At 39.8% G+C, this 20072-nt stretch overlaps 1 long non-coding RNA gene and 2 gene segments (V, D, J or C); all 3 read left to right on the plus strand.

Moving 5' to 3' along the window:
• Positions 1-16: 16 nt before the first annotated feature.
• LOC110004934 (immunoglobulin heavy variable 3-7-like) lies at positions 17-10639 on the plus strand. The segment is given in 4 exon segments: positions 17-140; positions 1855-1911; positions 3090-3268; positions 10502-10639. Coding segments are annotated over 4 exon segments (498 nt in total).
• A 1360-nt stretch (positions 10640-11999) lies between these two features.
• Positions 12000-19623, plus strand: LOC109979354 (immunoglobulin gamma-1 heavy chain-like). The segment is given in 7 exon segments: positions 12000-12114; positions 12208-12521; positions 16177-16237; positions 17593-17874; positions 18036-18320; positions 18441-18752; positions 18828-19623. Coding segments are annotated over 7 exon segments (1659 nt in total).
• LOC114917642 (uncharacterized) lies at positions 14284-14964 on the plus strand. The gene is made up of 2 exons (XR_003806317.2): positions 14284-14459; positions 14548-14964. It is a non-coding gene; the product is annotated as an uncharacterized lncRNA (long non-coding RNA).
• Positions 19624-20072: the final 449 nt, after the last annotated feature.

Raw genomic sequence — 20072 nt, forward strand, 5'->3', positions numbered from 1 at the left:
ACTTTTAACTAAGGGCATGTGTCGTCCCCACAACCACAGCCTGACGCCCAGCCTCCACCATCCGACTGTGTCGACCCTACAACCACCGCCGTCCACATTCATGCTCAGTCTGCTCCGACCTCCACCTCAGCGGCAAGGAAGTGTGGACAACAGGAACACGAGGAATACAAAGGAGAAATCCTTCCTGCATATCATCCCATATGCTCTTTTGTAAAGTTTCTTGAGATAACAATTGTAATGAATTGATGCTATTCAAATAATGATTGATTGGTTGACTGAATGTGTCTGTCTCTCCTTAATTGTTAAAAAGAGTGATTTTAACACCTATTGAAATGATGTGTGACAAAACTGAAGTTTTAATGAAGGGAAACATCTTTACGATTCATCCTAGTTTTGAATCATTGAATGACTCTTTGGTATAAGCTGATCTTCTGTCATGAGTATGTTGATTAGGTGGCCTCTGTGTTTCCTCACAGTGTGTGTTTGAGTATTTGTGTGTCAGAGGACACTAGTTTAGTTCAGCTTCATCATCATTCATGTTCTCTGTACTGTAGCTCTGATACTGATGTTCACAGCAGCATCCTGAGAGGAGATTTTAAACTATTAAAAACACATCAGAATGACAAAATTAGTAACTGAATTAATGGAGATCATGTTGGTTAGTGTTTCCACACGTGAGATCTGTATTGATCTCATCCAGCAAGACTCAGTGGTCGTGCAGCCTGGACAGGATACCGCTGGTCTTATGTTTCCAGTTTGATCGGACTGAGTGAAGGAAACCGATGGACTGGATCTTGTATTGCTTTGGAGAAAGAGACATTTTAAATACCTACGCTCTGAGGATTTTCATTTTCTGCACACACACTTAAAACAAAATAGTGATAATAGGCCATGTTTACACAACAATGATTTCATCCTAGTAATAATTACCAAAGACACCAGCCTGTTAAAAAAAAAAAAAAACTTGTGCAAACCCGAAGCACACCATAAATGATGAGGCACCACGCACAGAGAGTGTTATGCGTATAGGGAGGGGTGGGTCAGAGTAACTCTGCTGCAGAATGAGTATGTTTAGACGACCTGCAGAAAAGATCATGTTGGGGCTTTAAGCAGTGATGCAACCAAAAGGTCAAATAGACTGCTGTGTATTACTGTGTGAGATTTACCCACTGATAAAAGAGGCCAGAAGAAAAATAAAACCTGACGAAATGCATTTTTACAAAGGCCAACAGAGGGCGATAAAGGAGCAAACATATAATGGCAGAGCATTGTGACAAAGTCTCTTAAAGCTCAATCACAAGAAGGAAACATTCAGCAGCAGTTGATTCGGTGGGTTCAGCCTAACTGTTGGTTTTAAATCATAGAGACAATAATAAAAAGCTTTGTGACCTGCAGGCTGTCACTTCATTGAAGCTGGTGACGTCTAAAGTTGTGTTTCTCTCTCATCAGAATTTAGCTGACAGTAAAACTACTTTGTGACATTAAATACATTGAAAAAAAGATTTATCAAAATGTCTCAAAAAATCCAATCTCCAGTGTTTCAGTATCACGTCCTGGACTGTGACTCAACTTCAAAACAAGCACTGGTGATTCAGACTTCAGCATTGACTGCATTCAGACTTGGAATTTGAGAAAATGGCTCATATTTATTGATTGAAAAAGACTTTTGATTTTTTTGGTCCTAAAATGTATTCACTTTCAAGCATGTGCTGGCACGAGAGTTGACCTACATGTGAATATTGTCTCTGTAAGGATGCAGAAAAAGGAACCACAAATTGTGCAGACATCTATCAAGGATTCATCCAGAAAAGTAACTCAGTTAACGAGGTCATGACTCTGACGTGACTCTGTCAGGTTCAACACCAACCATGTTGCCTGTAGCTCTGCTGCTGCTGCTGGCTGCTGGATCCTGTGAGTCTCACTGAGGCAGACGCACTGACAGTATGATCACAGCACAATGACTCTAAACATACTGATTCAATATTCAACATGTTTCCCTCCACAGGTGTGAAGTGTGAACAGTTGACACAGCCAGCCTCTGTGACTGTGCAGCCAGGTCAGAGTCTGACCATCACCTGTCAGGTCTCTTATTCTGTTAGCAGACAGCCTGCAGGGAAAGGACTGGAGTGGATTATACGAGGTGCTGTGGGATATAGCACACATACCAAAGATTCACTGAAGAATCAGTTCAGTATCGACTTAGACTCTTCCAGAAAAATAGCGACTCTAAACGGACTGAATATGCAGCCTGCAGACTCTGCAGTGTATTACTGTGCCAGAGACCAAGAGTGACACAACCCATCAGTAGAGCTGAACAAAAACCACTCAGAGCCTGAACACCAGTAACATGAAGCCACCAGAGGAGGAGCCCTCACACCAATAATGACCATATCACAAGTTCAGTGACACAAACAGTCTATAGGTAAAGTGTACATGGTAATGAAATGAGGAACTGATGCAAAGAGATTCATAATCCTTTTAAAAGTATGAGATGAAAAGATCATCCATAAGAGGACAAGTCAACCTCACTGTCTTACACCTTTGGGAAACAGACTGCAGAGAGAATGACAAATGTTTAAGTTTAACTGCAGCTTTTGTTTGATCCAAGGTAACAGAGTTCATCTGTGTGACTTTTAATAAAACACAACAGGTATTCATGGTGTACCCAGATTTAGAAAAAGTGAAATCTCAATGACTTAAATCAAACATATTTGGCTGCTGTTCCAACTCCTGCATCATTGATTACGTATATAAAAATAAAATGTCCTATTATCAAGTTAATCTCTGATTTCACTCTACTGGCATGATACAACTGATGACCTTTTAATTTAAAGTATCCAAGACAGAAGTCAAATGTTATTTCTCTCTGAGGAGGAGTCAATGTAAATCTCTGATGTGTTCCTCCTCTACTTATGTGAGAGCAGAGAGGACGACAGAGAACAGTGGACACACAGTTGAACATGATGGACTATAGGACAGGACTGCTGCTTTTTACTGTCTGCTGGGCAGGTGATGATCATCACTCATCTTTACTCTTAAAAGTGTTCTGAAAGTGTCACATCTGATGGTTTTCTTTTCTGTCTCTTCAGGTGTTGATGGTCAGACTCTGACACAATCTGAAGCAGTGGTTAAAAGGCCTGGAGAATCCCACAGACTGACCTGTTCAGCCTCTGGATTCACATTCAGCAGCTCCTGGATGGCTTGGGTCAGACAGGCTCCTGGAAAAGGACTGGAGTGGATCGCTTATATTAGTAGTGGTAGTGGTAGCATCTACTACTCTAATTCAGTCAAAAGCCGGTTCACCATCTCCAGAGACGACAGCAGACAGCAGCTGTATCTGCAGATGAACAGTCTGAAGACTGAAGACACTGCAGTGTATTACTGTGCCAGAGAGCCACAGTGACACAATCCATCAGTAGAGCTAAACAAAAATCCCTCAGAGCCTGAACACCAGTAACATGAAGCCACCAGAGGAGGAGCCCTCACACAAATAATGATCTTAACACCAGTTCACTGTTGAAGAGTAAAAAATACTCATTTATAGATTCATGTAGTTATATTGCTTAAAGTAAAAGTAAAAGAAATATAACAAAGTTTATTTAAAATACATTTCTGGGATCTCAAACACAAATTACATAATTTGATGAATTATAGTAATAAAGTAAGGGGGGGGGGGGGGGGGGGGGGCAGTATCTTAGATTGTGGGGACTTGGACTGGGATTCTGGGGGTCACAGGTCAAGGTCATGTCCGAAATTGGTCTGGTAGCTCGAGAGGTGCCAGTTCACCTCCTGAGCACTACATAGGTGAACCTTCTTTCATAGCCTCCCTGTGTCCTTATATGCAAAGTGAACTTCCTCACAGTCTGATATAAAGACTCGACATCAGGCTGTGAGTCAGAGAAGATCAGAAGCTCCATCAGATCACTTCAAGTGAAAAAATGTTCTCTGTAGCTCTGATTCTACTGCTGGTCACTGGATCAAGTAGGAAGCTTTTTAACTAATGATCACATCAGACACAGAGAATCTGTGAGAGACAGATTAACAGGAGAGTTGTACAAAAACAAGTTCCCCTTTTTAAAATAATCCCTTCAAACCTGATCTCTGGTATCACTTGTTTGCCATAATGATTGAGATAAACATTACATGATCTCATGTGACTGACTGGTTATTCCATTTCTCTTAAAATGCATTGGGTTGAGAGAGTGGGGGATGACATGCAGCAAAGGGCAAAGGTTGGATTCAAGCCCATGGCTGCTGTATAATTCCAATATTTGCTCCTGCTATATTGTGTATAAGACTAACTGTGATGTCTAAATATTTCCCCACGGATTAATAGAGTATTTCTGATTCTAATTGATGTTGCAAATGATTGCATACATACAAATGTCTTGATGAAGAATAAAATAATTTTAACTCAAACAATACAAGTGCAGTTTATTGGATTAACCCTAAAAGATGTTTATCTCCAGAAACAATAACTCTGTGGTTCTGTTTCTGTTTTGCAGCAGAACAGAGAAGATGCACCAAGAATAACGTGAAGATATTGCTGACATCTCAACATGAGAAACTAAACATGTTGGAAACAAGTCCTTAAACAATGACTACAACAGAGCATCACTGATGTAAACACACAGTTTATCTTCTCTCTTCTGATTTTTAAACAATACAAGTCAAAACTGAACCAGAAGACTTTAATGTCCTATATCCTATATTTTTGTCATTCAAACTTTCATAAATTATGTTTTCAATAATCAATTCATTAATGTAGAGAAACACTTTTATAAAAGCTTGGTGAAAGATATAATCTGAAGAACATCACGGGGAGCAACTTCCTGATAGATGTAAGTTCTTAGTACACGTGGGCACAGCTGTTATGTTCCCAGCATGTTGGATAAAGGAGCGGTGTGTTTTTAATTTGCTTTGTGTTATTGCTAAAATGCAAGCTGTCCAAATGGAAATATAAAAACCCCAAAGTTTGCCATCTTGAATGGACACTGATTGATGATGATTTACTTCTAACTGTGAGGAGGAGTCAGGATAAGATCGTACTTTATTGATCCCCAGAGGGGAAATTCGGGCGTTACAGCAGCACAGACAAGAAAGCTCAAAAATACACATTAAACAGAATAGATAATTAAAAAAATAAAAAATAAAATAAAATAAAAAAATAAAAAAATAAAAAAATAAAAAAATAAAAATAAAAATAAAAATAAAAATAAAAATAAAAATAAAAATAAAAATAAAAATAAAAACAGGGGGTATATACAGTACAAAATGAATGATAAAGTTAACTGGGGGGAATTGAGAATTGAGACAGTATTTGCAGAGAATGACAAGATAAGTGACAAGTGATTAAAGTGACTTGGTATTGAAGATTTTGTCCTTCATCCTCCTCTCAGCCACTGTCTCCAAAGTGTCCAGATCCAGACCCACTACAGAGCGGGCCTTCCTCACCAGCTTGTTCAGTCTGTTTGCCTCACCAGTATTGATGCCACCCCACCAGCACACCACAGTAAAGAAGAGGGCACTGGCCACCACAGACTGGTAGAAGGTCTTCAGGAGTCTGTTGCAGACACTGAACGATCTGAGTCTCCTCAGGAAGAACATCCTGCTCTGTCCCTTCCTGAAGAGGGCGTCAGAGTTGTGAGACCAGTCCAGTTTATTGTTGATGTGGACCCCAAGGTACTTGTATGAGTCCACCCTCTCCACTTCCTCCCCCTGGATGATGACTGGGGCAGGGGGCCTCTTCTTCTTCCGGTAGTCCACTACCACCTCCTTTGTTTTGCTGATGTTGAGCTTCAGGTGGTTGCTTTCGCACCATGTGACGAAGCTCTCTAACAGTCCTCTGTACTCCTTCTCGTCGTCATCAGTGATGCACCCAACAATGGAGGAGTCGTCGGAAAACTTTTGGAGGTGGCAGGAACCAGAGTTAAACCTGAAGTCTGATGTGAAGAGAGTGAAGAGAAAAGGCGCCAGAACAGTTCCTTGAGGTACTCCTGTGTTGCCCGTCACTACATCAGAGACACAGCCGTCGACTCTGACATACTGTGGGCGGCCCGCGAGGTAGTTAAAAATCCAAGCTGTGGTGTCAGGGTGCAGCTGCATATCCAGCAGTTTGTCCCTCAGGAGGCAGGGCTGGGTGGCATTGAAAGCATTGGAGAAGTCAAAGAACATGACTCTCACAGTGCTTCCCTTCGTCTCCAGGTGTGACAGGGCTTTGTGGGTCAGGAAGATGATATCATCCTCCACACCAATGTGCCTCTGATATGCAAACTGCAACGGATCCTGGAAAGCAGTGAGCAGGGTCCTCAGGTGCTGGAGAACCAGCCTCTCAAATGTCTTCATGACACGTGATGTGAGTGCCACAGGTCTGCAGTCATTGAGAGCGCTGGGACGACCTTTCTTTGGAATTGGGACGATGCAGGAGGTCTTCCACAGGTCAGGCACCTTCATCAGCCTCAGCCTTTGTACCTGGCTGGTAGTAAGAGTGAGAGTGGAACAGTGAGCGGGGGAGGGGTGTGGAGAACTGTCTATTGTCATGCAGGTACCTAAAGGGAGGGAGCTGGGGGGTGGGGGGGGGCTGTCCTTTGAAGCTGCTGATGAGGAGCTGAGAGAGGGGGGGAGGTGGTCAGGACCTTGTCTTTATCGATCCATGGTTTGTTATTTGAGAAGCAACGGACCTTTTTGGTAGGGACTATGGTGTCCTCACAGAAACGGATGTAGTCTGTAATACAATAAACAACCTTCACAGGCCTTGACTGCGCCGGGCTTGGAAAGGAATAGGGGGAGAGATGGGATAAGATGCAGGAAGAGGGATAGGGAGCAAGGGGGTGGGGGGAGGCAAGCTGTCCATCAACAATCCGGTGGGAGGAGAGGGGGGGGGGGGGGGGGGGGGGGGGGGTTGTTCTGGCAGGCCGTCAATCAACGATCTCGAGGAGCCTAAGAGAGTTCAAGAGCTCCCAGGAAAGTAGGTGGTTAGTGACTGAGATTTACAGACAGATACATGCAGTAATATGATTTACTGTATATGTACAGAGAGAGAGAGAGAGAGAGAGAGAGAGAGCGAGAGGAGCTTAAGGTGCCAGTTCCCCCGGTAGTCTAAGCCTATAGCAGCATAACTATGAGATTTATCAAAAAGCAAATTTTAAAGTCTATTCTTAAAAATACAGAGTGTGTCTGCCTCCCGGACCCCGGCTGGAAGATGATTCCAGAGGAGAGGAGCCTGATAACTGAAGGCTTTACCTCCCATAGTACACTTAGAGACTGTAGGCACCACTAGCAGGCGTGGATTCTGGGACTGTAATGTTCTCGAGGGGCAGTACGGGACTAGTAGCTCCTTAAGATAAGACAAGAGCAGAAGAGTCGTACAAAAACTACTTCCTCTATTTTCCACCATCACAGGAAACATTCATATTTATCTAATGGAAGAGATGAAAATAAATAGTAATGTTTGCAGACTATGCAAAACACTACTTCTGTTTTTTAGACAATGCAGCTGATTCAATTCTTTGTATCTGTTTGGAGAAACCGTGTCTACATTTGGTTTGAACTCCAAGCATACAGTAGAGATCAACATGTGGACGAAACATGTAAAGATTTAAAATATTCCACATGATATGAAGATAGTACACCAACATTATTAATGAGTAATTATATATAATCACATCCACACAATATGAATTAACATAAGAAGAGTAGAAAAGCTCTTTCTAATAGCATTTCCTTGTCATCTCTTTTTATTGATTGTTGCTGCTCTCTTTGATAAGATTAATCCTAAAATGAATGAAACCAGTTATTAGTAAACACTTTCAACCAATCTGATCCTACAGTATGATCACATATATTATATCTGTTATCATATGTAAAGCAGAGATGATTTCCAGTCATCTTTTCACTCTGCAGATATAAAAACAGTGAACAGACTCTCCTATTGGCTCCATTCAGACCATCATTGATGCTTCATATGTTTGACTGTATGCAAACTCAGTGAGCTTCCTTGTTACTCAGCTATAAAAACTTCCCATCAGGCCGTCAGTGGAGTTCACAGCACGTCACTTTCAACATCAACCATGTTTTCTGTAGCTCTGCTGCTGCTGCTGGCAGCTGGATGTGAGTCTGTCTGCATCTGTCAAAGTCAACAGTTCTTCTTCTGCAGTTTAACTTGATCATTTCTTACTAAACATGTTCTCTTTTTAACAGGTGTGAAGTGTGAACAGTTGACACAGCCAGCCTCTGTGACTGTGCAGCCAGGTCAGAGTCTGACCATCACCTGTCAGGTCTCTTATTCTGTTAGCAGCTACTGGACAGCCTGGATCAGACAGCCTGCAGGGAAAGGACTGGAGTGGATCGGAATAAGATACACTGGAGGCACTTACTACAAAGATTCACTGAAGAACCAGTTCAGTATCGACTTAGACGCCTCTAACAACAGGGTGACCCTAAACGGACTGAATATGCAGCCTGCAGACACTGCAGTGTATTACTGTGCCAAAGACCCACAGTGACACAACCCATCAGTAGAGCTGAACAAAAACCTCTCAGAGCCTGAACACCAGTAACATGAAGCCACCAGAGGAGGAGCCCTCACACCAATAATGATCATAACAGAAGTTCAATGACACAAATAGTCTATATTAAAGTGTACATGGCTATACAATGAGGAACTGATGTAAAAAAAAGATTCATAATCCTTTTGGTAGTATGAGACATTCCCTAGAAAGGCATTTTTTGAATCTATCTAAATGTATGCAAAACAAAGGGACCAATTACTTTAGGTTTGCATACATCATTATTTTTGTGTAAATAAATCATATTATATCATAGAACATTTAGTGACCTTCTCTCTGATTAGGAGGAGTCAATGTAAATCTCTGATGTCTTCCATCACTACATAAGTGTTGCAGATTGAAGCACAAACACACTCTGTAGACTGGACAAAGACGAAAGCTTTCACAATGACAGAACCTGAGTGTTTGGTTCTATTTCTCATCCTGTCACTAAACTGGACAGGTAAGAACGGTGACTATTTCTTCAGACAAACTTGTTGGTGCATTACAGTATCTAACAAGCTGTTTATATGTCTGCAGGTACTGAGGGTCAAACACTGACTGAGTCTGACGCTGTGGTTAAAAGGCCTGGAGAATCTCACACACTGACCTGCACATATTCAGGGTTTTCTAGTCATCCTCATAACGCTTGGATCAGACAGGCTGCTGGGAAAGGACTGGAGTGGGTCGCTTATATTAGTAGTGGTGGTAGCATCTACTACTCTAATTCAGTCAAAGGCCGGTTCACCATCTCCAGAGACAACAGCAGACAGCAGGTGTTTCTGCAGATGAACAGTCTGACGATGGAAGATTCTGCTGTTTATTATTGTGCTCGAGAGCCACAGTGACACAAGAGGAAGCAACGCAGTACAGAAACCTAAACTGTCAAAACATGACAAGAATATTTTTTTACATGACGTAATTACAAACCCGATAAAGTCTGAAATAAAATCATGAAGCGACCAGAGGAGGAGCCCCCAGACCAGTAAGGATTAAAACACCAGTTAAATAATGAGGAGAGAAAAATACACATGTAGAGATGTAAAAGTCAAAGCAAAAGAACAAAGTTTACTTTGAGATACAATTATACTACAAGTACAATAATGCAATGCAAAGCTCTAGATTTACCGGTCGATCATCATTCCAACCCTCACCTATGGTCATGAGCTAAGGGTAGTGACCGGAAAAATCAGATTGTGGTTACAAAAGGCCTAAATGAGTTTCCTCCGGGGGGCGGCTGGGCTCAGCCTTAGAGATAGGGTGAGGAGCTCAGACATTGGAGTTTGGTGTACAGCTGCTACTCCTTTGCATCGAAGGGAGTCAGTTGAGATGGTTTGGGCATCTGATTAGGATTCCTCCTGGATACGAGCAAATCTCAATGACTTAATTCAAATATATTTGGCAGCTGTTCCGACTCCTGCATCATTGTATACCTATAAAAAATAATAACAAACTTTTCCTATTTTCAAGTTAATCTCTGATTTCACTCTACTGGCATGATACAACTGATGACCTTTCAACTTAAAGTATCCAAGACAAAATCAAATGTTATTTCTCTCTGAGGAGGAGTCAATGCAAATCTCTGATGTGTTCCTCCTCTACTTATGTGAGAGCAGAGAGGACGACAGAGAACAGTGGACACACAGTTGAACATGATGGACTATAGGACAGGACTGCTGCTTTTTACTGTCTGCTGGGCAGGTGATGATCATCAAAGTCTTAGTTTTCTCTTGATGTGTGCCAACTATGTTCAATTGACTTTTTTAAATGTCTTTACAGGTGTTGATGGTCAGACTCTGACAGAATCTGAAGCAGTGGTTAAAAGTCCTGGAGAATCCCACAGACTGACCTGTTCAGCCTCTGGATTCACATTCAGCAGCTTTGATATGAACTGGGTCAGACAGGCTGCAGGAAAAGGACTGGAGTGGATCGCCTGGGTTGAACGTGATAATGACAGAAAATTCTACTCTCAGTCAGTTACAGGCCGGTTCACCATCTCCAGAGACAACAGCAGACAGCAGGTGTATCTGCAGATGAACAGTCTGAAGACTGAAGATTCTGCTGTTCATTATTGTGCCAGAGAGCCACAGTGACACAGGAGGAAGTATCGCTGTACGAAAACAGTCAAAGTAGCATTTCACATTACATCAGTAACCTCACTGACTGGGATGTGTTAAGTAGCTGTACAGAATCCTTTGCTATTTATGTCTAGTGGACCTATGGAGCTTGTTTAGTTCAGAATCAGGGATATAGTCCTTAACATACAGACTCAGACCAAGATGGAGTGACTGATTCCAAAACCAAAAACTGATTCGGCTACAAAGTAATGAGAAAATGATAAACCTGATGTAGGAGTTATTACTCTCTCTACATTAAATGGAGTGGTTTACTGCTCCTCTCTCTTACACTGCTAATGTCAACCAGAAGTATATCAGCAGTTCTTCATTTTATTGAATTACATTTTAAAAGGATACTCAACAGGAATAAAGCACAGACATACTTTCCCTGTCAGAATAATTTGTAGGTTTGTAATTACCGTAGGCTTCACCACTTGAACGAAAAATCAATACCCACAAACATCCAGACCTCTTAAATCTTCACCAAGGATCCTGGAAAGGACTTTTAAACCAAACGTTAAACAACAACAAATGATTAAATAGACTAATAAAACAATTGTCTTTTCTTTCTCAATGCTGGGTCCTTAAAGCTTGAGAGGGCAGGTATAGGTTTGTGTGTGAAGACATGTGCTCCCCTCTTATTGTTGTATGAACTGACAAAACTGCGTCCTGCCGACTCACTCAGCTGTGTATTACTGAGTCTGTGTACGCTCCACTGACACAAATCACCAAAAGACCAGCACAAATAATCCAGAGCAATGCAGTTCAATCACACATAATGTTGACTTTATAAAGACAACACACTCTGATAAGTATGATGTGAGGAATCTTTATGTATTCACAGAACAATAGAGGATTTTTGTTTTACCTGTACATGAGGAAGAATAGTGTGCTATAAACCCAATCAGACTTCCACTGCAGCCGACATCAGTGCAGAAAAAAACGTAGAGAAGCTTGATTGTTCCTGAATATTTATAGATTAATGTTGTGTATCGTGATCCCAAGAAATGCTTGGGGAAACATTTAATTCAGTGCTCATGGAATCGGGTAGAAAATATCATCTGATAACATATCTACATTAACAATATAGCTTCATCTCAAACACACAAGCTACAATATTCCCTTTTGCATATCAAGATGAAAAGTAAGAGATTATCATTTCGGGAAAAAACATGCTTTGGCGATCTGCCATGACTGTGATATTTTAGAGCTTGCTCTGTTGCTGAAGATATTCTCTTCTTATGGAAATGTATCAGTCACAGTTTCTCTTTTGAACCTGTAGAGGGAGGTCTATGCAAACTCGTCCTCCCTTATAAACACACCGTCAGTAACTTGAGGCAGATCAATCGGACAGTTCTGAACACTTTTGAAAATCTGAGATCAGACAGCACTGAACAGAGGAATGGGTAAAAGTAGTATCTGGAGTTTATTACTTGTAGTTACTATTCATGGTGAGACAATCCATCCTGCTTTAATACTTTGTGTAAATGTCAAACCTTTTTTTCACGTTTTGTTGATAATGATCAATATTTCTATGACAACAGGAGTTTGGAGTGAGATCAGACTGGAGCAGTCTCCCTCTGAGGTGAAAAGACCTGGAGAGACAGTGAAGATGTCATGTATCATATCTGGGTTTGACATGACGAGCTACTATATCCACTGGATCAGACAGAAACCAGGGAGAGCTCTGGAGTGGATTGGGAGGATGAATGCTGGCAGCAATTCTGCTAGCTATGCAAGCTCCTTTCAAAGTCGCTTCAGTATGACAGAAGATGTGCCCAGCAGCACTCAGTTCCTCCAGATCCAGACACTGACAGCAGCAGATTCTGCTATTTACTTCTGTGCTCGTGAAGACACAGTGAGTGAGGACAGTGGAGCAGCTGCACAAAAACCTCCACAGAGAATCAGCAGTGTGATCTCAATCATATCTGTTTTTTCATACCATCATACTAAGAGTTATTGATTTGATTTACCAAGAAAAAGAAGACATGAGACAAGTCTACAGTGTTCACTGAATTACGTTATTTAAACAGACCCAACATAAATCATAGTGCAAGTGTGAAATCCAGTGCAAGCAAGCAGTTGGCAACATTTGGCAATAGTGGAAAGATCGGAAGAATCCTGGCTGGGCTGAGAAAGTAGAATAAATAATTAGAGCCCGACAGATTAATCAGCCAGCCAATGATGTCGGCCGATATTTCGTTTAATATTAAATATAGATATATAGATATTTACTATTGGTATTGGCTAATGTTATTGCAGATATGTGTCGATATCACTGCAGTTATTCACCAGTCAAATCGCCTTTTAGTTGAGTGTCATTGTATTACACTATCAGTTCTCTTTCACCAGCAGAGGGCGCTCTTTGGATTACAACAAGCATTATTACTCCAAAGAGTCAAGTGAAGCACGTCCATGCGCAGTTACTTTTCAGTTCAGTGAGCATCTTGTCTTCATGAAATATCTTTTCCACAAGTGGTATCACTGCATTTGAGGTATAAACAAAATACATTCGTATATATCTATATTATCTATCCAGCTCTACAAACAGAAAATACATTCAAGAAAGATATCGGCCAATATATCAGTACCAGTTTTTTTTCTCTTCCTAATATTGATATCTGTATCAGCCCTGAAAATCACTTATTGCTCAGGTCCTACGAACAATCACAACAACCACAACAGATAATACAGACTTATGGCTACAATGCCAATTATGTGTAATATAAGTGAATATATGATTAAACTTTTATGAATAATTGCAGTCAATCAGGTCTCATATTCTTCTTTTCTCTGTTTACTGTCTGGTCACTGATGGAATTTATTTCCAGTTCCTGTGAGCAGTTTTTTTTAGCTTCTTATTGAACGGACTAAAAGTAATATTCCTATGAACGTCCTACAAAAGCAAATGAGATGATCTGGAAGAAGATTGTTCTTTTTTTATTCTTTGTAATCTCTTTCACTGCAGGGTGTTTGTCGGGAAAGGCGATATACAGCACTCTGCCAAACTCCACACAAATGATTCATAAGTGATGTTTTGATGGTTAAAAGACAGCAGGAGTATTTATTTTATCAGAAAACACAACTTTTCTCCAGCACGGGACAAGATCAGCATAAAGAGAAGATATGCTGCGTTGACAAATATCAAACACAAATGAAAAGTTCTTCACTGTCAATTTAAGCTAGCAGAGACGAAGGAAAATCTCCTAAAATGAGGTCAACAGTGAAAGTTTCAGAGTCAACACCCTGAAGTAATTCTTTAAATATCAATAATGCTTTCCCAATCCACTCAACACATATTCGTTGCGGTAAAAAGACTTTCACAATCCTTTCAGATGAAAATATGTTTGCATGTTTTCCCAAACTGATTGTTACAAATCTGACACAGAGTACAGGATCAACTCATTTTATGTTCTTCGTGTCTAACCAGCCTTGAAAACTCCATTCATTTAAAAACACATCTAGTGTAGAGAGATGAAGCAGAATCTACTTTTCATATATGTTTTTTTCCAAAGCAACAAACATCAGAGAGTAAGTACAACACAAGCAAGGATCTAGAAAAGAGGAAGTAACGTCTGGTTCAGACTGCACCAGTCAAATGATGTTGAAACTGACGTTGAATCTTCATGCTTTTCATTTTTAGATATGTGAGGTGTGGCAATGCAAATGTTCCCTTTTTCCATTGCTTTTAATCTCCCTGCAACTTGAGAACACACCAATCCAACAACCAGATTTACACACATTTTTACAATGACTTTATCCGGGTGTTTAACGTTTCTCATGCTATCAGTTTCTGGTAAATACACACACATATATAGCCTTGTCTTTGTATGTGTCAGGGTTTGTGTGTGGCTCTGTTCTGATCAGTCTGTTTTTCTCCACAGTGGTGCGCAGTCAGACTCTGACTGAGTCTGAACCGGTGGTAAAAAGTCCTGGACAATCCCACAAACTCACCTGTACGTACAAAGGAATATCAGATTCCAGCGCTGATATCAGCTGGATCAGACAGGCTGAAGGAAAAGGACTGGAGTGGGTTTCCCATATTTCTGCTCCGAGTGGAAGCACTAAATATTATTCCACGTCAGTCAAGAATCGCTTCACCATATCAAGAGACAACGATGTGGACCAGGTGTATCTGCACATGAACAGCCTGACAGCTGAAGACTCTGCTGTTTATTATTGTGCCAGAGACCCACAGTGATACAGGAAGTCAGAGAGCTGTACAAAAACTGCTGCAGATGTTACTGTGTCTGACTAATGACTCACTGAAAGTTATGTAAAAAACAAAGAAAAAAACAACAGTTTTTGTTTAGATTCACCTTTTTTTTAAACACCATGCCCTGACCCCAAGTTATCCTCCACAGATACAAATTGAAGTAGGAATAGTTCTAACACTAAGAAATGGAGAATGGTAAATGGACTTGAGCTTGTATAGCATTTGTATAGTCTTCTGACTACTAGTGCTTTTACACCCAAGGTCAGACCTACACATTCACACACTGATGGTAGAGGCTGCTATGTGAAGTGACCATCAGTGTTAACTCATCCATTCATACACATTCATACGCCACCAAAGAAGCAGCAGTAGCAACTCGGGTTAAATGTCTTGCCCAAGGACACGTAGGCTATGTAGCTGCAGGAGCTGGGGATCAAACCCCGACCTTTCAGTTGAGAGACAGTCTACTCTACCACTAAGCCACAGCTGCCATACTCATGACTGATCCCTCCAATTGACTTATGGTCTGTGCAAACTTATTACATTTTTAATTCTCATTACAAAATGTTTGATCATTTGTTTTGATATTTAGAAAATAAAATATATTTTTAACAATAGATTCCTAAAATAAAAGATTGTGATGCTTTAGTTTGAGGATTATCATAGATAATTGAAGAATAGGCATCATCTTCTATTCACCATCATCTGAATTCTTGTTTCTCAAATATTCAGATTAATATGCATACATAAGCCAAAGTATCACAATGATTCATTATGATAAATTATCAATTATAAGATAAAGAAAATTATAGAATTTAAGTTCAGTGTGATTGTTACCCACTGCTAATAATAAACGTTTCCTGACGCTCCATACAGGAAACAGTGTTTAGTTTTTGTATGAGGCTTTATCACAGTGTTATTTGGGGTGGGCACTGTGATATACAGCTGTACAAAAACCTGAGAGCAACAATCTTAAACTATCCTATTTTAAAGATGGACAAAAGGGGACTGGACAAAATATCTCACATTGAACTATAAGGAAACTAACTGTAATGGTTTTTATAAGCATATTTTTAGGTAAAAGTTGTTTATTTAGTAGTTTGAAGTCGTAGGTAGTTCATGTATGTAAATGTTATTCTTAGTAAATCTCAACTTTAAAAAGAGTCAAAGACTCAACATGAACATACACTTATAGGGGGACACTAGAGTTTCCTACAGATCAGGACTTGGTGGTTTTCAAACCTTTAATAAGGTGTTTTTCTGGTTCTTCAGGTTTTTGTTGAAGCATTGAGTTGAGATGTATCACTGTGCTTACTTTGACTACTGGGGTCAAGGGACTGCAGTCACTGTTAATTCAGGTAAGTCACTTTAAAACCTTATTTTTAGTGATTACTATATTTATCTTTTTTTAACTGATTTTTGATGCTTGAGAAGTTGGACCCGGTCGTAATGTTTAGGTTTACAAATAGCAGAATCAGAAAGCAGAGACAGTTGGTTGGTAATGCAGCTGTTTCCTTGAAAGCATTAGAAAACGGCTTTCTTGGCATTACAACTCTATGCAGGACAGGGTTTTAAGTAAACATGACTTTGTCTGGATTTTAACTGCTGCTGGGGAGGACCTCAGAATTTTTTCCCCACATTAATATTCACCAACTTTTAATTTTGTGGATATTCACAAGACCTCATACTGAGTGATGAGAGGTAAGACTACCGTTGAGCTGAGATATATTTAAGTTTTCTGTGTGAAAGGTCTCTGTGTGAAAGTATAAAATAAATATAAAGTAAATCGCAGGAAAATTGACCTTCATGGGACTTTATTTTCGCAATGAAGATTAAATTGTTGATCGTTGATATTGAGAGCATAGCTCATGAAATAACTTTCTCCCACAAATTGGCAACTATTAAACAATAGGCTTACATAAATATTCTAAAAACTCATTTAATACATGATATATACAAATTATATTATTATCATGACATCTTAAGGTTTTGCTTATGTGAGGTTCTTTCATTAGTATGTTCACCTCCAATCTGTTGACTGGTGTTGACCAGACAAACAAAAATAAGATGAATGTTAGATTTTCTCATATTGTTTTCAAAATATTGTCTTATATTTGTTTACTGTGCAAGCTGGCTAAATAAATTCAAAAAGTTGAAAGGTGTGAGGATTTCTGGAATCAACGTTATCTACATTTTTATTTAATCAGTTTCTTTTTTAAGTACAATTAAAAAAAAATATATATATTATTCAAACATTTGTTTCTGACAAGGATACAGGTTTAAGGAATGTGTTTTCATAATACCTCCATTTTCCGTCTATTAAAGACAATCTGGTATCCACGATTATGTGAGTTTTAATAAAGATGGAAAATTAATTTTTAATACTTTATAGACTGAATAAATAAAATATCGGGGGGAAAAATTGCCGCTTAAAACTAAACATCAAAATAATGTAAAACAATGAGATAGTTATGAGATAGGGGCGGGCAGTAGCTCAGTCTGTAGGGACTTTGGTTGGGAAGCGGAGGGTCAGCAGCTCATTCCCCCTCACTCTGACTATTTGATTGATTGATCTAACATAGAGCACTTTGGGTCTGCCTTTTGTTATTCTGTCATTAAAATATAAAATCTATTTTGTTTACATTTAAAAAAGGCAGTTGTGATAATAATCAGTAATTTCTATTAATTTGGCTTTATAAAATCTTTTCTAAAGGAACTGCACCGACTCTGTTCCCTGTGGTTCAATGCGGCTCCGGGACTGGAAATCAAATCACTGTTGGTTGTCTGGCTCATGACTTCATCCCAAAGAGTACTTTCCAGTGGACGGATGACAGCGGGACCAGTTTACCTTCTGTACAATATTCTACATCTGTCAATGACAACAAATTCACAGGTCTTAGTCTGGCCCAAGTGTCCAAATCTGACTGGGGTTCAAGGAAATCTTTTAACTGTTCTATGACGTATCCTGGAGGATCCAAAAGTGTCAACTTGCAAGGTGATTTTTAACCTTTTATTTCATCCATATACATTTTCTTGTTTTTAGCATTTATTTATTTAAGTTTTACATTTAGCCCCAAGATTCTAATATAATGTATTTCTGATGAAATCTAAAAATATTTCCCTCTCTCCTTCCTTTCCCACCTACAAATTGAAAAGACAACACACTCCCTCCAAAGATAACGTTGGTATTGGTGCCAAGAGAAGACATTCGGGCTCTGATGTGTTCAATTTATGATTTTTTTCCCAATGAATTGATGGTAAAATGGAAGAAAAATGAAATAGAAGAAACTGGCTTCACTACTTGGCCCCCCAAATCATTCAGGAACACGTTTTCAGCTGTCAGTGTTCTGAATGTGAAGAACACAGACTGGGACAGTAAAGCCGTGTACACATGTGAGGTGACACACAAAGGCAAATTATATATGAAGAAGGCCTCAAAAGGTACAAGTCTAATACAATCCTATCCTAATACTGCTGTTTATTTATTACAACTAAACTGTCAACAATAATACAGTATCAAGGTGATACGAGATGAATTCCTCTAACTCTCTTTTTTTGTAGCTGCTGTCACATTGGCCCTTAACCAACCAAGTCCCAAAGAATTGTTCAACAACAACCAGGCAAAGTTGGACTGTATCGTTTCTGGACAAGACAGGAGTGTTGTAAACGACATGAGAATAACTTGGCAAATTAATGAACACAATGTGTCTGATGCCATTACTTCGACGCCAAATTCCAGAAATGGTCAACACAGCAAAATCAGTACGTTGACTCGGAGTCTCTCAGAGTGGCAGACAGTCAACAAAGTGAGATGTTCTGCCATGAGAGACAATATGACACCAGTAATTCAAGACCTGACTGTCCATAAAGGAGGTACAGTATGTTACTTACACGTGAATATAAATCCTGTAAATGAACGTCCTTCTCTAAATCAAATGTCTCTTTCAGATTGGAAGAAAACAAAAGTGACCGTCCACGTCCTCCCAGAGGAGGAAATCAGCAAAGGAAACGAGGTCACTCTAGTGTGCCTGGTCTCCAGTCTTGAACAGCAGGATTACTACATCGCCTGGTCTGAGTACATTGGACAAAAGACTGGAAACTATGTTGATGGCATTAACTTCCCACCTCAGAAGACCCAACAAGGCTACTCAGTAACAAGTGTTTACTACACAACCAAGGACAAGTGGAACAACCACATGTACACGTGCAACGTCTGGCCTGCTGGCAGCAATAGTTCCATGAATCCACAGGCAGTGTCTAAGGCCCAGGGTAACTCCTTAGAATGTGACATACAGAAGACTTAGCTCTAAATGTTGTTTTTTTTAGTGCTCATGTGTTCTGCTGTCTGTGTTTGCAAACCGTGTGATGTTAAAACGTGCACCCTGTGATGTCACCAGTGTCTGTCATTGTAAAAAACAACATCCATGTCTCAATTTTGTTCTGTTTGTCATAAAATGGTGTTTTAATCTGTCTTTGTCAAGTGCTCTAACAGCCTGATATGTGTGCTGAGTGTTTCAAATAAATGTTGCATTGAGAAAAAGTTTGTTACATATTCATGAATGAATTATAACATCAAACAAATTGAAGAACAAGCACAAAACAGCAAGGGATTTTATGTTGCTGTTTCACTATGCAACATGAGAAATTACCGTATAACATGTAAAAGAGAGAGAAACACTCGTGTATATGCACTATTCCATAACGTACAAAGACTATGTTAAGATACACAGACACACACACAGACACCTCTCATCTAACCACCTCTTATATTTTCCTTCAGAGTCAAAAGTGAGTTGGGGTGAATACAATATACATGATGCCGTTGAAGAGGATGAGTTCAGCAGCTTGTGGTCCACAGCCGCCTCTTTCATATTCCTCTTCATAGCCTCTCTCTTCTACAGCATGATAATCAGCCTAGTCAAGGTAAACGTAAAGGCTTTTTCTGCACATTAGTTTTACTGAGTTATACAGTATGTTGTATTATAGTTTTACTATCATTGGAAGGTATGAAATCAATGTCAGTGATGTAAGCGATATAAATACTACTTACAAACTCATGAGCATCATTTTTTCTGCGGGTGTAAAAACTTCTGCGGATCTTCACAGACCAGAATGTGCAGGATATGAAAAGACACGACACAGTTAGATGAATCTATTTGTACATGTGATGGATTGCAAACCCTTCTGGTTCAG

This window comes from Labrus bergylta, chromosome 16 (assembly GCF_963930695.1).
Source record: "Labrus bergylta chromosome 16, fLabBer1.1, whole genome shotgun sequence".
NCBI classification, from domain to species: Eukaryota; Metazoa; Chordata; class Actinopteri; order Labriformes; family Labridae; genus Labrus; species Labrus bergylta.